Source organism: Procambarus clarkii, chromosome 69, assembly GCF_040958095.1.
Source record: "Procambarus clarkii isolate CNS0578487 chromosome 69, FALCON_Pclarkii_2.0, whole genome shotgun sequence".
NCBI classification, from domain to species: Eukaryota; Metazoa; Arthropoda; class Malacostraca; order Decapoda; family Cambaridae; genus Procambarus; species Procambarus clarkii.
The window spans coordinates 6,544,298-6,564,786 of NC_091218.1; the positions used below are offsets into that span (position 1 = coordinate 6,544,298).

A 20,489-nucleotide genomic window follows, 5' to 3' on the forward strand; every position below is an offset into this window, starting at 1 on the left:
AAACACCCATTCTGTCCGTTTTAATTACCATTTGTATTTAACATTGTAATGAAACTACTCAAGGTTACCAATGAACAAAATGTAAAACATGAAAGCCTATGACTAGCCCCCACCGGCTGCATTCATCACCTGGACTTTGCAACACGAGCTAAAATGCTACATTACTGTTGTTGTTAATCAACTTGGCAACTTGGCAAGTTTTCCGGGCTGAATGGATCTGTGGAAAATTAAAGAGCTTTTCAGGATTTTGTCACAATACTTTTTTTTTTTAGTGGGCATTGTGCCCTCGTGGCTTTGGCTGTGTGTTTGTTCTTGTCCTCGTGGCTGTTCTTGTCCTCGTGGCTGTTCTTGTCCTCGTGGCTGTTTTTGTCCTCGTGCCTGTTCTTGTCCTCGTGGCTGTTTTTGTCCTCGTGGCTGTTCTTGTCCTCGTGGCTGTTTTTGTCCTCGTGCCTGTTCTTGTCCTCGTGGCTGTTTTTGTCCTCGTGGCTGTTCTTGTCCTCGTGGCTGTTTTTGTCCTCGTGCCTGTTCTTGTCCTCGTGGCTGTTTTTGTCCTCGTGCCTGTTCTTGTCCTCGTGGCTGTTCTTGTCCTCGTGGCTGTTTTTGTCCTCGTGCCTGTTCTTGTCCTCGTGGCTGTTTTTGTCCTCGTGGCTGTTCTTGTCCTCGTGGCTGTTTTTGTCCTCGTGCCTGTTCTTGTCCTCGTGGCTGTTTTTGTCCTCGTGGCTGTTCTTGTCCTCGTGGCTGTTTTTGTCCTCGTGGCTGTTTTTGTCCTCGTGGCTGTTTTTGTCCTCGTGGCTGTTCTTGTCCTCGTGCCTGTTCTTGTCCTCGTGGCTGTTTTTGTCCTCGTGCCTGTTTTGGTCTGGTTAGGTTTAGTTAGATTACGTCAGGTTTGGTTACCTTTGGTTAGGTTTGGCTATTCTAGATTTGGTTAAGTTTTGGTTACGTTGTGGTTAGGTTTGGCTGGGTTAACTTAGGTTTGGCTGGGTTAAGTTAGGTTTGGCTGGGTTAAGTTAGGTTTGGTTACGTTTGCTTGAGCGCTGATGGCTGACATTTTCTTCATCATTCTATCCAATTTCTGTATCCAACACGGCAACGGATGTCGTATTCGCATCTTAAGAAAACCGACGCGGTAGGCGTACAGTCTGAATTGCATACAGCTGTGACGTCGCATATATACGACGTCGTAACTCTGCGCGTCTTTCATGCCTGCTACGGATACATCATTTTTCTTGTTGTGACCGCTGTATCAGGAGGTCGTTATATCCATAGTGGTAGTAGTGGGCATCCATCAGTCTCAGGAGACTATGGAGTCGCGCTCTGGTGGTCGGTCTGGAGTGGCCTCTCCAGGGCGCATAGCCTGGGTAGGTTGATACGGGGGAGAAGCTGTCACCCATGCAGCAGGTCCCCCTTCCCCGTAATACTGCATATTATTAGTGAAGACGGCGCCTGCAGCGCCAGTTAGTTGGGAAAGCTAAGCTGATGATGAGAAAATGTCGAGGCAGCTTAATGGGATAGAACTCTTAATGGGATCGAACCCCGGACACGAGAAATGTGGCATTTCTCGTTAACATAAAGCATGTGTAATCTTATATATGATAAGTTGCATAATAATTATCAAACACCTGACGCGACAAATGCAACCTATTCTCCTGTTTATATAGTACATTTTGTAACTATCTGGACCATTGTACATATTGACGTAATAGACTATTAGATATTTGGTACTAAATTTGGTACTATTCACTTTATCTTGGCCCGAAAAAAAAGCTAAAACCCAAACTTAAATATTCCTATGCATATATATATATATATATATATATATATATATATATATATATATATATATATATATATATATATATATATATATATATATATATATAATATAGTGTGTATAGGCTTTAGCGTATATTAGGCCTAGGATGGTTAAGTTAGGATTAACAACCTAAATACAAAACCTTTAACAGTTTGTCCAAATTCAATAGTACCAAAGTCAACATTGTGATAGTTTATCACGTCAAAATATGTAGGAGGGTCCACAGCGTTACTATAAGTACTATCTAAGCAGGAGGACGGGGTGGGGTCAGTGAGTCTAGGAACGATGCAACGAAAACCAACCTTTATCCTTCAATAGTACTCAGATGTGTCGGGCGTCACAACACAGCTGGGTTGGTGGGGCTTACCAGGCTTGGTGGGGCTTACCAGGCTTGGTGGGGCTTACCATGCTTGGTGGGGCTTACCAGGCTTGGTGGGGCTTACCAGGCTTGGTGGGGCTTACCAGGCTTGGTGGGGCTTACCAGGCTTGGTGGGGCTTACCAGGCTTGGTGGGGCTTACCAGGCTTGGTGGGGCTTACCAGGCTTGGTGGGGCTTACCAGGCTTGGTGGGGCTTACCAGGCTTGGTGGGGCTTACCAGGCTTGGTGGGGCTTACCAGGCTTGGTGGGGATTACCAGGCTTGGTGGGGCTTACTAGGCTTGGTGGGGCTTACCAGGCTGGGTGGGGCTTACCAGGCTTGGTGGGGCTTACCAGGCTTGGTGGGGCTTACCAGGCTTGGTGGGGCTTACCAGGCTTGGTGGGGATTACCAGGCTTGGTGGGGCTTACTAGGCTTGGTGGGGATTACCAGGCTTGGTAGGGCTTACCAGGCTTGGTGGGGCTTACCAGGCTTGGTGGGGCTTACCAGGCTTGGTGGGGATTACCAGGCTTGGTGGGGATTACCAGGCTTGGTGGGGCTTACCAGGCTTGGTGGGGATTACCATGCTTGGTGGGGCTTACCAGGCTTGGTGGGGCTTACCAGGCTTGGTGGGGCTTACCAGGCTTGGTGGGGCTTACCAGGCTTGGTGGGGCTTACCAGGCTTGGTGGGGCTTACCAGGCTTGGTGGGGCTTACCAGGCTTGGTGGGGATTACCAGGCTTGGTGGGGCTTACTAGGCTTGGTGGGGCTTACCAGGCTGGGTGGGGCTTACCAGGCTTGGTGGGGCTTACCAGGCTTGGTGGGGCTTACCAGGCTTGGTGGGGCTTACCAGGCTTGGTGGGGATTACCAGGCTTGGTGGGGCTTACTAGGCTTGGTGGGGATTACCAGGCTTGGTAGGGCTTACCAGGCTTGGTGGGGCTTACCAGGCTTGGTGGGGCTTACCAGGCTTGGTGGGGATTACCAGGCTTGGTGGGGATTACCAGGCTTGGTGGGGCTTACCAGGCTTGGTGGGGATTACCATGCTTGGTGGGGCTTACCAGGCTTGGTGGGGCTTACCAGGCTTGGTGGGGCTTACCAGGCTTGGTGGGGCTTACCAGGCTTGGTGGGGCTTACCAGGCTTGGTGGGGCTTACCAGGCTTGGTGGGGCTTACCAGGCTTGGTGGGGCTTACCAGGCTTGGTGGGGCTTACCAGGCTTGGTGGGGATTACCAGGCTTGGTGGGGCTTACCAGGCTTGGTGGGGCGTACCAGGCTTGGTGGGGCTTACCAGACTTGGTGGGGCTTCGCCTACGTTTACTGGGATTCTGCTGGGTTAGTTTGGACTCACCAGAGTCCGCTTGGCTTCGCCTGGGTTCACTGCGACTCACCAAGATGGGTAGGAGGGCAGGTAGCTCTCTTGAGGCAACAAAGACCTTCTGCGTTAACCTTAGAATACTTTGGACTGCCTGGACTACCTGCCATCTTTAAAGATAATTTGTGTTCCTTCGTCTTGAGAAGAACCAATGTTCCCGCCTTCCTGTTGGTCTCCTGGTGCGCGCTCTCGTCCAAATGTGCCACTGTGATGGGTCGCATTTCTCACTACAACATTACACTATTTACCTTCATGTTCCTACAGCAAGTAAATACTTTACAGTAATATGTTCTCCAATTAAGAAAATGTCGGTTAGCTATGTTAGATCTAGAGCTTAGTTGGTCCCACACTCCCACACCTGTTGCCCGGATATAGCGGTAAAGAACAAAGGTGTAGCGAGTGTTGGGGAAATGATAAACAAATTCTGATCCGTTTCTATAAAAATGAATTAGTCTAAAATAGTGCTCAGGAAGGATTCTAGTGAGACCTTTGGGTCTAGGAATATATATCAGGACTTGTTGAGGCAGTGGGGGATGCTGGCGGGTGCCTGTAGATCTTGTGCCCGTCTCAGCTTCTCCATGTTCTCCAGCAGGAGGGTGTTGGAGGGCTCGTGCCCGTGCGCCGTCAGGTAGTGTCTCCAGGCGCGGGTGTAGTCGCCCTGGCGGGGGAAGAGAGAGAGGGGCAGCATTAGGATTTACGCTTGGAAAAGCTAATGATTTTTGTTTTCCCTGTTTCTTATAAGTGATGGTAGAGACAATATGATGCCCACAACCTCACTGTGCGACGGAGATTAGTAAAGATAAGGAGCTCATTATTGGTCTAGGAACCACAAACACGAGAATGATCTAGCCAGGTGCAGTGTAAGTAGTATTTACTAGATACACAAATGCTTAGTGTCTGGTTATTTAATAGTTGTAAGACTGATAATAATTTGATATCTTCATAATATTTATACTTTCTCTAATGCTTCTCAAGACGAACATAATTTACTCTCCTACAGCCGGTCCAAAATTTTGAGTTGAAATATAGATTCTTGACTGGAGTGTTGCCCAATAGGTTTGGAATTGATTAAATAGGGCGAGCCGTGACTAGTGTGTGGTAGTGATGGATGGGAGTGGCCTGGGGAGCCAGACATCACTCTGGGTGCCTCAGTGGCTGAGAGCGTAAGGTGTTCCCCTTGGCGCCTTAACCCCAGCGCAGGTGAATGTAAAGAACCCACAGTACAGTAAATGAACTTTTGAGAGAACCTTGAAGGTTCATCAGTTCGGCCATAAGTCATCATATCACAAACGACTCCTTATACGGTGGCATAAAAGTAATAATCTGGGGAGTTGGTTTTAATGTGGCATAGCATTACTTTGAGTCACGTTCAACGAACAGTATCTATACCACACCTTACTGCCAATATGGAGATATAAACAGTGTTAAGGGAGCCAGTGGTGGGAAGAAAGTTAGACATGAACATTATTACGAGTTGAAGAGGGAAGTGGAACAGACCTTAGCGTGGTAGAGGGCCCCCAGGTTGATGTGCGGGTGGGTGAGCGTCGGTTCCAACTCCACTGCTAGCAGGTAACTCTGCTAGAACATAATATAGTGTACATGTACCCTGGTGTAGTATTTCCTCTTGCAGTATGTGTCACTTCTTGACGTATTTCATTATTAACTTATTATTACCGTCGGATACCTTTATACAATTTTGGTAACTGTGAGAAACTGCTGCAGAGTCCTAATAATGTTCACGGTATGAAAGATCTTACCTGGGCGGCCTCATCTACGTTATGTCTGTCGTTGAGGAGGTCTCCATAGTGGGCGTGGAGACGGGCGCAGAGGTAGGGCGGCCTCGAGCAGTTGTGGGCGGCTTGTTGGGCGAGAGTGAAAGCGTCTTGGGTGCGGTTGGTGTGGGTGTAGAGGAGGGAGAGGTGGAAGAGCGCCTCCTGGTGGCCGGGGGACCGGTCGAGCACCTTCTGCAGCAGCTCTTCGCTCTCCAGGTAGCTCCTCTGCTGAAGCTTCACCCGCGCCTGCGTCAGAAGAGAGGAGGTAGCGAGAATCAGGGGTCAGATTCACGAAGCAGTTACGCAAGCACTTACGAACCTGTACATCTTTTCCCAATCTTTGGAGGTTTTGTTTATAATTATTAAACAGTTAATGAGCTCCGAAGCACCAGGAGGCTGTTTATAACAATAACAATAGTTGATTGGGAAGTTTTCATGCTTGTAAACTGTTTATTAAATGTAACCAAAGATGTCAAAGATTGAGGAAAGATGTACACGTTCGTAAGTACTTGCGTAACTGCTTCGTGAATCTGGCCCCAGGATGACAAGCGCTGGTCGCCAGGCACCACCAAGGGGCTCACAGCTACGTATAATCCGTCGGTAACTTTAGTTTAAAGTTTACGCGCCAGTATCCGCCTCTATACTTTATTGTGTAACAACGCAAGACATTTATTTTGTCGGGAAACAGACTCGAGGCCATAAAAGTTTGATGAAATTGACAGGTATGACGGCGAGTCAGGCCAAACGTGACCTCCTGTCAAGGCCATACGTGACCTCCTGTCAAGGCCAAACGTGACCTCCTGTCAAGGCCACACGTGACCTGTCAAGGCCACACGTGACCTGTCAAGGCCACACGTGACCTCCTGTCAAGGCCACACGTGACCTCCTGTCAAGGCCACACGTGACCTCCTGTCAAGGCCACACGTGACCTCCTGTCAAGGCCACACGTGACCTGTCAAGGCCACACGTGACCTGTCAAGGCCACACGTGACCTCCTGTCAAGGCCACACGTAGCTTTCTGTCATAACTCAAAAGCGGAGATGACAGAATTCTGTCTCTGACTGAAGAAAAAGACTTCGCGTAATATGACATATTTGTGTGACACAATGTTTGATTAAATAGATGTGCTCACCTAGATGTGCTCACATTGCTGTGCTCACATGGATGTGCTCACCTAGATGGGCTCACCTAGATGTGCTCACCTAGATGTGCTCACCTAGATGTGCTCACCTAGATGTGCTCACCTAGATGTGCTCACCTAGATGTGCTCACCTAGATGTGCTCACCTAGATGTGCTCACATTGCTGTGCTCACATGGATGTGAACATATCAAGATGAACACAATCCTAACCCTCGTTCTTTGAACATTGTTTTAGTTCAGTGCTTTGATTCAGTTGCACACGTATCCGTAGGTAATTGAGTTAAATAAATACCGAACTTTGTGGTTATATACAGGTGGGTACAAGACCATGGCAGAGTGCCATGATGGGAGTGACTGGCGTGGCTGGGAGCCAATAGGAAGGCATGTAGGCACCTGTTCCTATATACTCGGGAAGCGCCTGATTTCACAATTCACAATCCGTGCGCGTTACCCGAGGTGGTCCGTGTTTACACAACATTTGCAAGATTTACAACCAATATTAAGCAAACATTTAAGGTTTCTTTTGAAAATCTATATTTTGGGAAGTTTAAATATTATATGTTATTAGAGCTTGAAATACGATAGAGAAGTGTTCAGATTATTAACAAGAAAAACAAATTGAAGACCAGCCAGTTACGAGCTTAAAAAAAGCATTATTAATTATTAAACTTGCATTTTTTTTATTATTATTTTCTACCACAGACGTGGCCACACATTTACAATGCTAACCAACATATATACATTTTCTTCTGTCCTCCATGGACAGGGTTAGAGATGTATTAAACATATAGTTCAAGGGTTTATTGAACACTCAACCACAGAAGGTGATTCAGTGCTTTAAAAATGCTAAGCTAACCTACATACGTAAATACATAGATACACAGATTTACGTATGCCCTACTTAAAGTGTTTGATGTGTCTTTTACATAGTGTCATTAATGTACATTCACAAAGGTGAAATGTAATTCTGATCAGCTTCCATATATACTTTATACCCATACATATACTTACACACACATATACATACATATATACACACACACATATACATACATATATACACACACACATGCATTCACATACATTTGTCTCATTTACTCTGACAGGGTGAGATAGCTGACAGAGAGACTAGTGTGCAATTAAGCACTTAATCACTGAAGGTGTTTTTACAAGCTCAGGTTATATAGTTACATCATATATATACATTGTATAATTGATATTTTACATGGTCAATCTTGGATACAAGTCCAATATATCATCAAGTGTTCCAGTACTCATATAGTAATTACAGAGTTCAGCATACCTTAGCCCAGGAGGGCGAAAGTCAGTCAGTATGGGACATTCTACAATATAATGTTCAACAGAGTGCATGTTTTCTCTTTCACAAAGTTGACACATTGTGTACTCGACATTTGGGTTTTGAGAAAGCTGCCAGATACGTCTATATCCCAGGCGTATTCTGGCCACTATAACATCACATTGCCGGGTTCTTGTTCTATTAGTCCCATATGTGAATGTCTCCTCACGATATCTATCATAATATTTAATGCTACAACATTCAGGTCTTTGTGAATTTGTTAGGTCGGTGAGATCTTCATTAGATATTTGTTTAAGTATTCTCTTTGTCACTGCTAATGAAACACCCATATTAATTTCTACCACTGGTTTTCTGCAGGCTGACTTTGCAAGCATATCAACAGTGTCATGCCTTGAGATGCCAACATGTGATGGTATCCACAGGAATTTAATCTCAAATCTGTTTTCATTAGCAGCTAAAACATTCATTCGAATATCACTGACTATTTTCTGGGTGTCACTACTATGTGCGTTCAATGCCAGGAGTGCACTCTGCGAGTCACAGTATATAAGTCCACTGCCTTTGTCTTTTAAAAATTCAGTGGCAAGGTATATGCCTGCAAGTTCGGTTTGAGTTGTACTTGCCTAGTCATTGACGCGCTTCATTGCTGTATGTACGAGAAAAGATTGTTCAAATATGTTACATGCACATCCGGTACATCGTCCACCTTCTTCTACAGAGCCGTCGGTATAGCACTGATACACATCGTTACCCATACTCTGAGTACTTTCAGTGATGCTTTTCAGTGTTAACTGTTTTAATAATGTAGTGTGCACATTATCTTTCTTGGGCGCATTTACAAAATCAACTGATAGATCCCAGTTATCCCATGGAGTAATTGGCTGATTAATCATTAGTTGAGTTGAGTACATATTTAATATTTTGATGGAGTTGGCTACCTTGTAGAACCAATATACATAATCAGATTTCGTTCTTCTTCTATAGACCTCAGGTGAGTGCAGCATATTAGAAAGTTTAGCTTGAAACTTCATGTGTTGTCTAAATCTACTCAATGCCTTCACGCCGAAAACTGTGCTAATAGAGAAAATTCTCACTTATGGTAGGTAATTTTAACTCTGCTCTCATATTAACTATTCTCGTGGACTTTGGAGCCCCAAGGATGAGACGCATAGCTTCATTTTGCAAGGTTTCAAGAGATTTCAGCTCTTTGTCAGTATACAGTGTGAGATGTAGAGCATTGTTGTCAATCACAGAGCGTATAAATGATACGTAAACGTGATACGTGATACGTTACATAAATGTAAACTTGCATTGAATGCATTCATAGCCTCTCGGTATTGAGTCTTCTTCGGAGAAAAACGCGAACTAATTTTTGTTTAAAAAGGTTAATACCGTATTTGCTGGCGGATACGACGCACGTTTTTCAACCATCTGACGAATATATTTAATTTACATGATTGTATTTACGACGAATATATATATATATATTGTATTTACATGATAAAAAAATCACATATTCCCTCCAGCCAAACTCTCCACCTGAACATCACTTTTTAATAAATATATAAAACCTACTACATTTTATTTTCCATGGAACATTCTTGCAAAATGAGTTCATCTTACGCGCCGGCAGACACGGTACTTCCCAGCTAGTTTTGAAAGCTGAAATTTTAGCCACAATTCAGGGGTGATTGTGGAGAAGGTCAGAGGTGGTTCTTTACGCTCGCAGTGGGATCACACTCGCGGCGGGCTGACACTCGCGGTGGGTTGACACTCGCGGCGGGCTGACGCTCGCGGCGGGCTGACACTCGCGGCGGGCTGATGTTCGCGGCGGGCTCACGCTCGCTGGAATTACATGGTCGTTGTGAGTCATGCTTGGTGGGAATTGTTTTCATTTTGACCAAATAGGACGTCTAACTAAGGTTAAGCGTAAGATGAATATTTTATCATGTGAGAGTGGACACGAAAACGAAAGAGAGAAGCAGAGACAAAGAGACAGAGATAGAGAGACAGTCACAGAGGGACATACACACACACACACACATTCACACACACACACACACACACACACACACACGTGGTGGAGGCTGACTCCATACACAGTTTCAAATGTAGATATGATAGAACCCAGTAGGCTCAGGAATCTGTACACCAGTTGATTGACGGTTGAGAGGCGGGACCAAAGAGCCAGAGCTCAACCCCCGCAAGCACAATTAAGTGAGTACAATTATGTGAGTACACACACACACACACACACACACACACACACACACACACACACACACACACACACACACACACACACACACACACACACACACACACACACACATAAACTATTCAACACTGGTGGTACGCGAACAAGGCGACACAGGTGGAAACTGAGTACCCAAATGAGCCACAAGGACGTTAGAAAGAACTTTATCAGTGTCAGAGTAGTTAACAGGTTGAATGCATTAGGCAGTGATGTGGTGGAGGCTGACTCCATACACAGTTTAAAATATAGATATGATAGAGCCCAGTAGGCTCAGGAATCTGTACACCAGTTGATTGACAGTTGAGAGGCGGGACCAAAGAGCCAGAGCTCAACCCCCGCAAACACAACTAGGTGAGTACACACACACATACACACACACACATTTTTTTTCCCGGCCTAGGCGGAAACAGTTGGGCAGAGTTTCTTTCACTCTGGTGCCCCCGTTACCTTAGCGCTAAATATGTACCTGGGAGTTAGACAGCTGCTACGGGCTGCTTCCTGTGTGTGTGTGTGTGTGTGTGTGTGTGTGTGTGTGTGTGTGTGTGTTGCAGAGAAATATATGTAGTAGACATAATAGAGGAAAAATATATTGGTTAGAAAAGCGTGGTTCAAAACACTAATAGCTCGATTCTGCAGGCACAAATAGTAAATACAAATCTAAACTACACACCAGTGGGTGAAGCAGAAGGCGGGTTAACTCACCAGGTACACAGTGGAGGAGAGCATGTGGGGATGGCGGGTGAGGACGCTGGTGAAGGTAGATTCCGCCTCCTCCAGGCGACCAGTGTTGAGATACAGCTTCCCTAGACTCTCCCCGATCTCCGCCTCCCAGGCCACCGCCAGCGCCCTGTACAAGGCCCCACCATCATCATCATCACCCAGGGGTGAGAGAAAGGTAGAGACGTAGAGACTGGTAGTGTGGGAGGTGGTAGTAGTGGTATTGTGGAGATCAGCAGTCGCTGCTCTGCTAGTTATTCTTTGGCGATTATGGTTGTGAGATGAAGGTAATCAGTGCGGACTTTGAACGTGTTGCCTGATTGACTGCGGGTTGGAGGTAAGTCTGTTTCTCTGTGAACGATTGAGAGAGATTGAGGGAGAAGTGGCGGAGACAGACATGTCTTTCCAGGACGGGGGACAGACATGAGAGGCAGGGTCATCTCATTAACATTTAAATGGAACAGTGAATAAGAGAGAACTTCACCCTGTCCCAATATTTTGTATCTCCCTTCCGCCCTTCCTTAGAGTCTGTATCTCCGTACCTCCCTTCCCTAGAGTCTGTATCTCCCTACCTCCCTTCCCTACAGTCTGTATCTCCCTAACTCTCTTCCCTACCGTCTGTATCTCCCTACCTCCCTTCCCTACAGTCTGTATCTCTCTACCTCCCTTCCCTACAGTCTGTATCTCTCTACCTCCCTTCCCTACAGTCTGTATCTCCCTCCCTCCCTTCCCTACAGTCTGTATCTCCCTCCCTCCCTTCCCTACAGTCTGTATCTCCTTCCCTCCCTTCCCTACAGTTTGTATCTCCCTACCTCCCTTCCCTACTGTCTGTATCTCTCTACCTCCCTTCCCTACAGTCTGTATCTCTCTACCTCCCTTCCCTACAGTCTGTATCTCCCTACCTCTCTTCCCTACAGTCGGTATCTCCCTACCTCCCTTCCCTAGAGTCTCTGTCTCCCTACCACCCTTCCCTACAGTCTGTATCTCCCTCCCTCCCTTCCCTACAGTCTGTATCTCCCTACCTCCCTTCCCTACAGTTTGTATCTCCCCGCCTCCCTTCCCTACAATCTGTATCTCTCTACCTCCCTTCCCTACAGTTTGTATCTCCCTATCTCCCTTCCCTACAGTCTGTATCTCTCTACCTCCCTTCCCTACAGTCTGTATCTCCCTACCTCCCTTCCCTAGAGTCTGTATCTCCCTTCCCTACAGTCTGTACCCAGCAAACACAAATCATCTACAAAACGTTCGTCTATCTCTTCCCATAGGTGTGGGAATGATTTGCATTGAGAATGGTGCAGGAGAGCCTTTGAGAAACTTTTAATCAAAAAATCCAAACACAAAGGTTTTATAATAAATTGTTTTTCTACAACTATTTTGTTCCTAATGTATTACAAATAGTTTTTACATGTTTAAATATAAAATTTATGGTGTTTTTTGTAAAATTCAATAATAAATTGTGAATGATATTTGTTGGCTCAGTGAAATGTTCAAAATCCATTTACTTATAATATGATCAGAAAAAAGTAGTTTTCCAAATTTTCTAATAATCGCTCTTTTTAGCACAATTTGACTCCTTATGCATTCCACTAAACACTAATATCATGTTTAAATATATAATTTATGTATTATTCCCTAAGATAATTTATATAAATTATAAAAGTTGCTGGAAAGTGGTGTGAAAGAATCTGAAAACGTTTTGTTGTCTTATATTGGCGTGTTCTTATTAACTAGAGTGAGCGAGAGTGGGTAAGAGTGACTGAGAGTAAGAGTGAGCAAGAGTGGGTAAGAGTAAGAGTGACTGAAAGTGAGTGAGAGTGTGTAAGAGTGAGTGAGAATGAGTAAAAGTAAGAGTGACTGAGAGTGAGTGAGAGTAAGAGTGAGTAAGGGTGAGTATGAGAGTAAGAGTGATTGAGAGTGAGAGTAAGAGTGATTGAGAGTGAGAGTAAGAGTGATTGAGAATGAGAGTAAGAGTGATTGAGAGTTAGAATGAGAGTAAGAGTGATTGAGAGTTTGAGTGAGAGTAAGAGTGATTGAGAGTAAGAGTGATTGAGAGTAAGAGTGATTGGGAGTAGGAGTGAGAGTAAGAATAAGAATGAGAGTAAGAGTGAGTAGGAGTAAGAGTGACTGAAGGTGAGTGAGTGCCAGAGAGTGTGTAAGTGTGAGTAAGAGTGAGTGAGAGTGAGTAAAAGTAAGAGTGACTGAGAGTGAGTAAGAGTAAGTGAGAGTAAGAGTGAGAGTAAGAGTGATTGAGAATGAGAGTAAGAGTGATTGAGAGTTAGAGTGAGAGTAAGAGTGATTGAGAGTAAGAGTAATTGAGAGTTAGAGTGAGAGTAAGAGTGATTGAGAGTAAGAGTGATTGAGAGTAAGAGTGATTGGGAGTAGACGTGAGAGTAAGAGTGAGAGTAAGAGTGAGTAAGAATAAGAGTAAGAGTAAGAGTGACTGAAGGTGAGTGAGTGCCAGAGAGTGTGTAAGTGTGAGTAAGAGTGAGTGAGAGTGAGTGTGAGTAAAAGTAAGAGTGAGTGAGAGTGAGTAAAAGTAAGAGTGACTGAGAGTGAGTTAAAGTAAGAGTGACTGAGAGTGAGTAAGAGTGAGTGAGAGTAAGAGTGACAGAGTGAGTAAGAGTGAGAGTAAGAGTGATTGAGAGTAAGAGTGAGTAAGGGTGAATATGAGAGTAAGAGTGATTGAGAGTTAAAGTAAGAGTGATTGAGAGTTAAAGTAAGAGTGATTGAGAGTTAAAGTAAGAGTGATTGAGAGTTAGAGTGAGAGGAAGAGTGATTGAGAATGAGAGTAAGAGTGATTGAGAGTTAGAGTTAGAGTAAGAGTGATTGAGAGTAAGAGTGATTGAGAGTAAGAGTGATTGAGAGTAAGAGTGATTGAGAGTAAGAGTGATTGGGAGTAGGAGTGAGAGTAAGAGTAAGAATAAGAGTAAGAGTGAGTAAGAGTAAGAGTGACTGAAGGTGAGTGAGTGCCAGAGAGTGTGTGTGAGTAAGAGTGAGTAAAAGTAAGAGTGACTGAGAGAGAGTAAAAGTAAGAGTGAGTAAGAGTGAGTGAGAGTAAGAATGACAGAGTGAGTAAGAGTGAATGAGAGTAAGAGTGAGTATGAGAGTAAGAGTGATTGAGAGTGAGAGTAAGAGTGATTGATAATGAGAGTAAGAGTGATTGAGAATGAGAGTAAGAGTGATTGAGAGTTAGAGTGAGAGTAAGAGTGATTGAGAGTAAGAGTGATTGGAAGAGTGATTGAGAGTAAGAGTGATTGGGAGTAGGAGTGAGAGTAAGAGTGATTGAGAGTAAGAGTGATTGAGAGTAAGAGTGATTTAGAGTAAGAGTAATTGGGAGTAGGAGTGATTGGGAGTAGGAGTGAGAGAAAGAGTGATTGAGAGTAAGAGTGATTGAGAGTAAGAGTAAGAGTGAGAGTAAGAGTGAGTAAGAGTAAGAATGAGAGTAAGAGTGATTGAGAGTAAGAGTGATTGGGAGTAAGAGTAATTGAGAGTGAGTGAGAGTAAGAGTGATTGAGAGTAAGAGTATGAGAGTAAGAGAGAGTGAGTATGAATGGGTAAGGGTGACTGAGAGTGAGTAAGAGTGACAGAGTAAGAGTGATAGATTAAGAGTGACTGAGAGTAAGAGTGAGAGTGAGTATGAGAGTGAGTAAGAGTATGAGAGTGAGTAAGAGTGAGTAAGGATGACTGAGAGTAAGAGTGAGTAATAGTGAGTAAGAGTGATTGAGAGTAAGAGTGAGGGTGATTATGAGAGTGAGTTAAGAGTGTGATGTGTGAGCGGGTAACTGCATGGCCAGGGAGGCAGGATGTGTGGTCACAGATAGGCCTAGGCCTCGTGATCTCTAATGTTGGTTTTTATATATATGTTGGATTTTTTGTCCTGTTTCAAATTATAATTATTTAGCAGGAATGTAATAAGATATTGCACAGTATTAATGTGACAATAATATATGCATTATTTCCTTGATAATCAAACTTGTTGTTCAAAGATAATATACAATCTTTGAAGGAAACATTTTGAGAGGGCGAGCTGGCAACACTGGGCTGGTGGTGAGTGAGACACACATGGTTAGTTGTGCTCACACCTTCAGTGGTGAAGGGTGTGTCCTAGGTGGCCGCCACCCGCCGCCACCCGCCGCCACCCGCCGCCACCCGCCACCACCGCCACCACCCACCACCACCAGCCGCCACCCGCCACTACCACCCACCACCACAACCGCCGCCACCACCACCCACCACCGCCACCACCACCCACCACCGCCGCCACCACACATCACCGCCAACACCACCACCCACCACCACCGCCACCACCCACCACAGCCGCCACCACCCATCACCGCCGCCGCCACCACCCACCACCGCCGCCACCACCAGCCGCCACCAGCCACCACCACCAGCCGCCACCGCCCGCCACCGCCTGCCACCAGCCGCCACCACCACCACCAGCCGCCATCACCGCCACCACCAGCCGCCATCAGCTGCCACCGCCACCAGCCGCCACCGCCCGCCACCAGCTGCCACCACCACCGCCACCACCAGCCGCCACCAACGCCCGCCATCAGCCGTCACCGCCCGTTGCCACAGTCGCCACCGCCAGCCGCCACCCGCCACCACCAGCCGCCACCAGCTGCCACAGCCACCACCAGCCGCCATCACCTGCCACCACCAGCCGCCATCAGCTGCCACCACCACCATCCGCCACCGCCACCACCAGCCGCCACCACCGCCCACCACCAGCTGCCACCGCCACCAGCCGCCACCGCCCGCCACCACCAGCCGCCACCACCGCCACCAGCTGCCACCGCCAGCCGCCACCAACCGCCACCAGCCGCCACCGCCCGCCACCACCAGCCGCCACCACCGCCACCACCACCGCCACCGCCACCAGCCGCCACCGCCACCAGCTGCCACCCCCCGCCACCACCACCGCCACAAGCTGCCACCAGCCGCCACCGCCACCACCAGCCGCCACCACCGCCACCAGCTGCCACCCCCCGCCACCACCACCGCCACCACCAGCCGCCACCACCGCCACCAGCCGCCACCACCGCCACCAGCTGCCACCCCCCGCCACCACCACCGCCACCAGCTGCCATCAGCCGCCACCGCCACCACCAGCCGCCACCACCGCCACCAGCTGCCACCCCCCGCCACCACCACCGCCACCAGCCGCCACCGCCACCACCAGCCGCCACCACCGCCACCAGCTGCCACCCCCCGCCACCACCACTGCCACCACCAGCCGCCACCACCGCCACCAGCTGCCACCCCCCGCCACCACCACCGCCACCAGCTGCCACCCCCCGCCACCAGCCGCCACCGCCACCACCAGCCGCCACCACCGCCCACCACCAGCTGCCACCGCCCGCTACCACCAGCCACCACCACCGCCACCAGCCGCCACCGCCCGCCACCACCAGCCGCCACCACCGCCACCAGCCGACACCACCGCCACCGCCCGCCACCAGCCGCCACCGCCCGCCACCGCCAGCCGCCACCCCCCGCCACCGCCAGCCGCCACCCCCCGCCACCAGCCGCCACCAGCTGCCACCACCACCCGCCATCAGCCGTCACCGCCCGTTGCCACAGTCGCCGCCACCAGCCGCCACCAGCTGCCACTGCCAGCCGCCACCAGCCGCCACCACCCACCACCGCCGATCGCCACCACCCATCACAGCCGCCGTCGCCCGCCACCGCCCGCCACCGCCCACCACTACTGCCCGCCACCCCCGCCACTGTCCGCCACCGCCGCCACTGTCCGCCCGCCACCACTGTCCGCCCGCCACCACTGTCCCCCACCGCCGCCATTGCTCGCCTCACAGCAGTAGCAGCCCCACATGCAGGAGATTTCCTGTTAGCAACCCCAATGTCGGCAACTGGCACGCGTCTCACACCACACGCCCTCCAAATTGCTGTGGCTCACCGCCTTGCTGTCCCAATCCACACCAGATATAGGTGTATTTGCGGTGAGGTGGTGACTGACAGGTACGGCCACCATGGCCTACTCTGCCAAAGCACAGGGGGATGGCACTCGAGGCACAGTGAAGTTAACGACATCATCAAGAGGAGCCTCACCACAGCTGGATGCCCAGCTGAAAGAGAGCCCCGTTACCTAACGCCCCGTAACTCTGATGCTCTTATTGATCGCCCAGATGGTATCACAGTGAACCCCTGGAAGAATGGCAAGCAGTTGGTATAGGACTACACGTGCGTATCAACCCTGGCTAACACCTACATTGACCTCAGTGTTGCACAACCAGGTGGCGCTGCCACCCACAAGGAAGCAGCCAAATCCCGTAAGTATAGAGAACTGGATCACCACTACAATTTTGTCTCCATTGCTTCTGAGACACTCGGCGCCTGGGGTAAAAGTGCTACCAGTTTTTTTAAGGAACTGGGTTCTAGGCTCATTGAAACAACAAGGGACCCTAGAGCTGCAAGCTTTCTTTTCCAGCACCTCAGCATGGCGATACAGAGGGGAAATGCGCACTGCATCATGCCCGCCATCTGAGGAGCTGGAGGAACTCGACAACTTATGATAACCATCTTTGTAACCTATATGTAACTCCTTTTTTGTAACAAAGTTCAAATAAAGCAAATATAAATGTGTACATACAAAAGAATGGGGGGTGGTAGAAGATAATATTAGTGTTCAGTGAGAAACCACAAGGTCTCCTCTGAATACTTTTTATTTTCTTCTCCGAGGCTATGGGTCTCCACATTGGCACCAGAGGTGGTACCCTCACAAACTTATATATATATATATAATATATATATATATATATATATATATATATATATATATATATATATATATATATATATATATATATATATATATATATATATATATATATATATATATATACTGTCACAGCAATGATTGACAACGCTGATGCTGAAAACAAAGCCCGCCTCCTAGCGGTAACAGCACCCCACGCCAGGGATTTTTTATTTGCTGTGCCCAATGCAGCCCTGGGAACTCGCCTCAGTCATGACGCTCTCCGCATTGGAGTTGCCCTTCGCCTTGCCGCCCCCATCCTCACCGAACATAGGTGCATCTGCGGAACTGCGATGGCAGACCAATATGGTCGTCATGGTCTGGTATGTCGTAAATCACAGGGTAAAATTGCAAGACATGAAGAAGTCAACGACATCATCAAGAGGAGCCTCGCCACAGCCCGCTGCCCGGCACAAAGAGAACCACACTTATCCAGACCTAACGACCCTCAGAAGCGCCCTGATGGGGTCACCTTGCTACCTTGGAAGGATGGTAAGCAAGTGGTATGGGACTACACGTGCGCTGCCACACTGGCCAGTACCTACCTCCACTACAGCACACGTGAAAGCGGTGGTGCTGCTTCTTTCAGGGAATCGCAGAAAATTATTAAATACAGAGGTCTAGCACACTGCTACAGCTTTGTTCCGATCGGCTCGGAGAACCTCGGTTCGTGGGGAAAATGTGCATTGAAATTCCTGAAGGAGTTGGGGGACAAATTGATCAGCGCTACAAAAGACCAGAGAGCAAAAAGTTTCTTGTTCCAGCGCCTCAGTGTTGCGATTCAGAGGGGAAATGCCTGTTGCGTCTTGGGCACTAGTCCAACTTCAGAGGAATTCGAAGAAGTGTTTGACTTGCAACAATGATCGAACCCGTCTGTGACATTCATCAATGTTTCCCATTGTTGTGTTCTTCAAGAGATCCATAACCTTTAAGCACCTTTTTGCATTATTATTTTTGTATCAACCCATGTATATCTTGTAACCATCAAATGCATAATAAAGCACAAAATATATATATATATATATATATATATATATATATATATATATATATATATATATATATATATATATATATATATATATATATATATATATATATATATTAGACCTACTGTAGCTCACTAAAAGTAATACTGAAATAAAGAAAGGGATGAGAAGGGCGTGTGGGCGTACCTCTTATAAAGCATCTCGGCCTGATTGTTGTTGTGTAGAGTGAGCATGAGTGTGGCGGTGTTGACCAGCGCCACAGTATGCTCCGGGTCCAGCCTCAGGGCCGCCTCGTAGTGCCGCAGTGTCGCTTCCCGACGACCTGAAACACGGACATGATGTGGCTCTCAGTGCCACCCTGTGCCACTCATCACACAAGTGTGGTATAATGTGTGTATTATGGGTCCTTTGACCTGTTACTGGGTCCTTCGACCTGTTACTCACTTGGATCTGTTACTCACCTGGGTCTGTTACTCACTTGGGTCTGTTACTCACCTGGATCTGTTACTCACTTGAGTCTGCTACTCACTTGGGTCTGTTACTCACTTGGGTCTGTTACTCGCTTGGGTCTGTAACTTGCTTGGGTCTGTAACTTGCTTGGGTCTGTTACTCGCCTGGGTCTGTTACTCACTTGGGTCTGTTACTCACTTGGGTCTGTTACTCGCTTGGGTCTGTTACTCGCTTGGGTCTGTAACTCGCTTGGGTCTGTTACTCGCCTGGGTCTGTTACTCGCTTGGGTCTGTTACTCGCTTGGGTCTGTTACTCGCCTGGGTCTGTTACTCACTTGAATCTGCTACTCACCTGGGTCTGTTACTCACTTGGGTCTGTTACTCACCTGGATCTGTTACTCACTTGAGTCTGCTACTCACTTGGGTCTGTTACTCACTTGGGTCTGTTACTCGCTTGGGTCTGTAACTTGCTTGGGTCTGTAACTTGCTTGGGTCTGTTACTCGCCTGGGTCTGTTACTCACTTGGGTCTGTTACTCACTTGGGTCTGTTACTCGCTTGGGTCTGTTACTCGCTTGGGTCTGTAACTCGCTTGGGTCTGTTACTCGCCTGGGTCTGTTACTCGCTTGGGTCTGTTACTCGCTTGGGTCTGTTACTCGCCTGGGTCTGTTACTCACTTGAATCTGCTACTCACCTGGGTCTGTTACTCACTTGAGTCTGCTACTCCCTTGGGTCTGTTACTCGCTTGGGTCTGTTACTCACCTGGGTCTGTTACTCACTTGGGTCTGTTACTCGCCTGGGTCTGTTACTCACCTGGGTCTGTTACTCACGTGGGTCTGTTACTCACCTGGGTCTGTTATATTCACCTGGAAAGTTATTTGTGAATTAGGGTGTGGTTGGCACAGGCGCACTTTGAACTATGTTCCTAGGCGATGTTCTCTTTTTGTTCTAGACACTTAAGAGAGAGAGATTGTACGCGCTGAGAAGATCGCAGACGGCGAACGTCTTAGGAGGTCTAAGATGTTGATCATGAAGTCCTCACCCGGCTGATGGGTCGATCCTGTCCCTTAGAAATTCAAATCCCGTAATCTGACAATTTGGCTGAGTCAGTCTCTCTCTCTCTCTCTCTCTCTCTCTCTCTCTCTCTCTCTCTCTCTCTCTCTCTCTCTCTCTCTCTCTCTCTCTCTCTCTCTCTCTCTCTCTCCCATGATAATCTTGCAGCAATTTCGGGAGAATGAGATTTACCAGAGACTCATTTTTATTTAATTTCTGAAGCAAAATGAAGATTCCTATTTTGCGAGGCGTGTACGAGTCTGAAGTGGCTTGGATATTGCCCCAGCGTCTTTAAGAGTCCCTCCGTGAATGGCACGATGGTAGCATATATAATGGATACCTTGCTGTGTAAATATTGGAGAAAAAAATTAACATTGTACGGGGGGACTGGGTAAATATCTCGACCCCCTTTTACCCTTATCTTATTCTATCAGTTTGTTAAATTTTATCATGCTGAAAGATGTGCATAACTTGATAGTT

At 47.5% G+C, this 20,489-nt stretch overlaps 3 protein-coding genes across 3 annotated transcripts in view; all 3 read right to left on the minus strand.

The window, feature by feature from the left end:
- Nucleotides 1-239: 239 nt before the first annotated feature.
- LOC138355799 (protein starmaker-like) lies at nucleotides 240-3,758 on the minus strand. Its single transcript, XM_069311326.1, has 2 exons — nucleotides 3,554-3,758; nucleotides 240-856 (listed from the first exon to the last, which is right to left on the minus strand). The coding sequence occupies exons 1-2, from the start codon at nucleotides 3,756-3,758 to the stop codon at nucleotides 240-242; spliced, it is 822 nt and encodes a 273-aa protein (XP_069167427.1).
- A 259-nt stretch (nucleotides 3,759-4,017) lies between these two features.
- On the minus strand, nucleotides 4,018-9,663 carry LOC138355800 (protein O-mannosyl-transferase TMTC1-like). The gene is made up of 4 exons (XM_069311327.1): nucleotides 9,490-9,663; nucleotides 5,295-5,555; nucleotides 5,035-5,112; nucleotides 4,018-4,195 (listed from the first exon to the last, which is right to left on the minus strand). Exons 1-4 carry the CDS (start codon nucleotides 9,661-9,663, stop codon nucleotides 4,046-4,048), a joined length of 663 nt encoding a protein of 220 aa, XP_069167428.1. The 3' UTR covers nucleotides 4,018-4,045.
- A 1,055-nt stretch (nucleotides 9,664-10,718) lies between these two features.
- The window catches only part of LOC123752660 (protein O-mannosyl-transferase TMTC1-like), a 150,264-nt gene continuing 140,493 nt past the window's right edge, over nucleotides 10,719-20,489 (minus strand). The window contains exons 5-6 of the mRNA XM_069311328.1: nucleotides 18,696-18,831; nucleotides 10,719-11,001 (exon numbers count right to left, since the gene is read on the minus strand). Of these exons, the coding sequence (XP_069167429.1) occupies nucleotides 10,719-11,001; nucleotides 18,696-18,831 (419 nt within the window). The remainder of the gene's footprint in view (nucleotides 11,002-18,695; nucleotides 18,832-20,489) is intronic.

Excerpts from the sequence above, each read along its gene's own strand:
- LOC138355799 (XM_069311326.1), bottom strand. The coding sequence starts at position 3,758 with ATGCGACCCATCACAGTGGCACATTTGGACGAGAGCGCGCACCAGGAG. Across the intron at positions 857-3,553 it reads CTGCCCTCCTACCCATCTTG|ACCAAAACAGGCACGAGGAC; the intron begins GTGAGTCGCAGT and ends AAACCTAACCAG.
- LOC138355800 (XM_069311327.1), bottom strand. The coding sequence starts at position 9,663 with ATGAAAACAATTCCCACCAAGCATGACTCACAACGACCATGTAATTCC. Across the intron at positions 5,556-9,489 it reads AGTGTGATCCCACTGCGAGC|GCGCGGGTGAAGCTTCAGCA; the intron begins GTAAAGAACCAC and ends CTTCTGACGCAG. Across the intron at positions 4,196-5,034 it reads GGGCCCTCTACCACGCTAAG|GGCGACTACACCCGCGCCTG; the intron begins GTCTGTTCCACT and ends TTCCCCCGCCAG.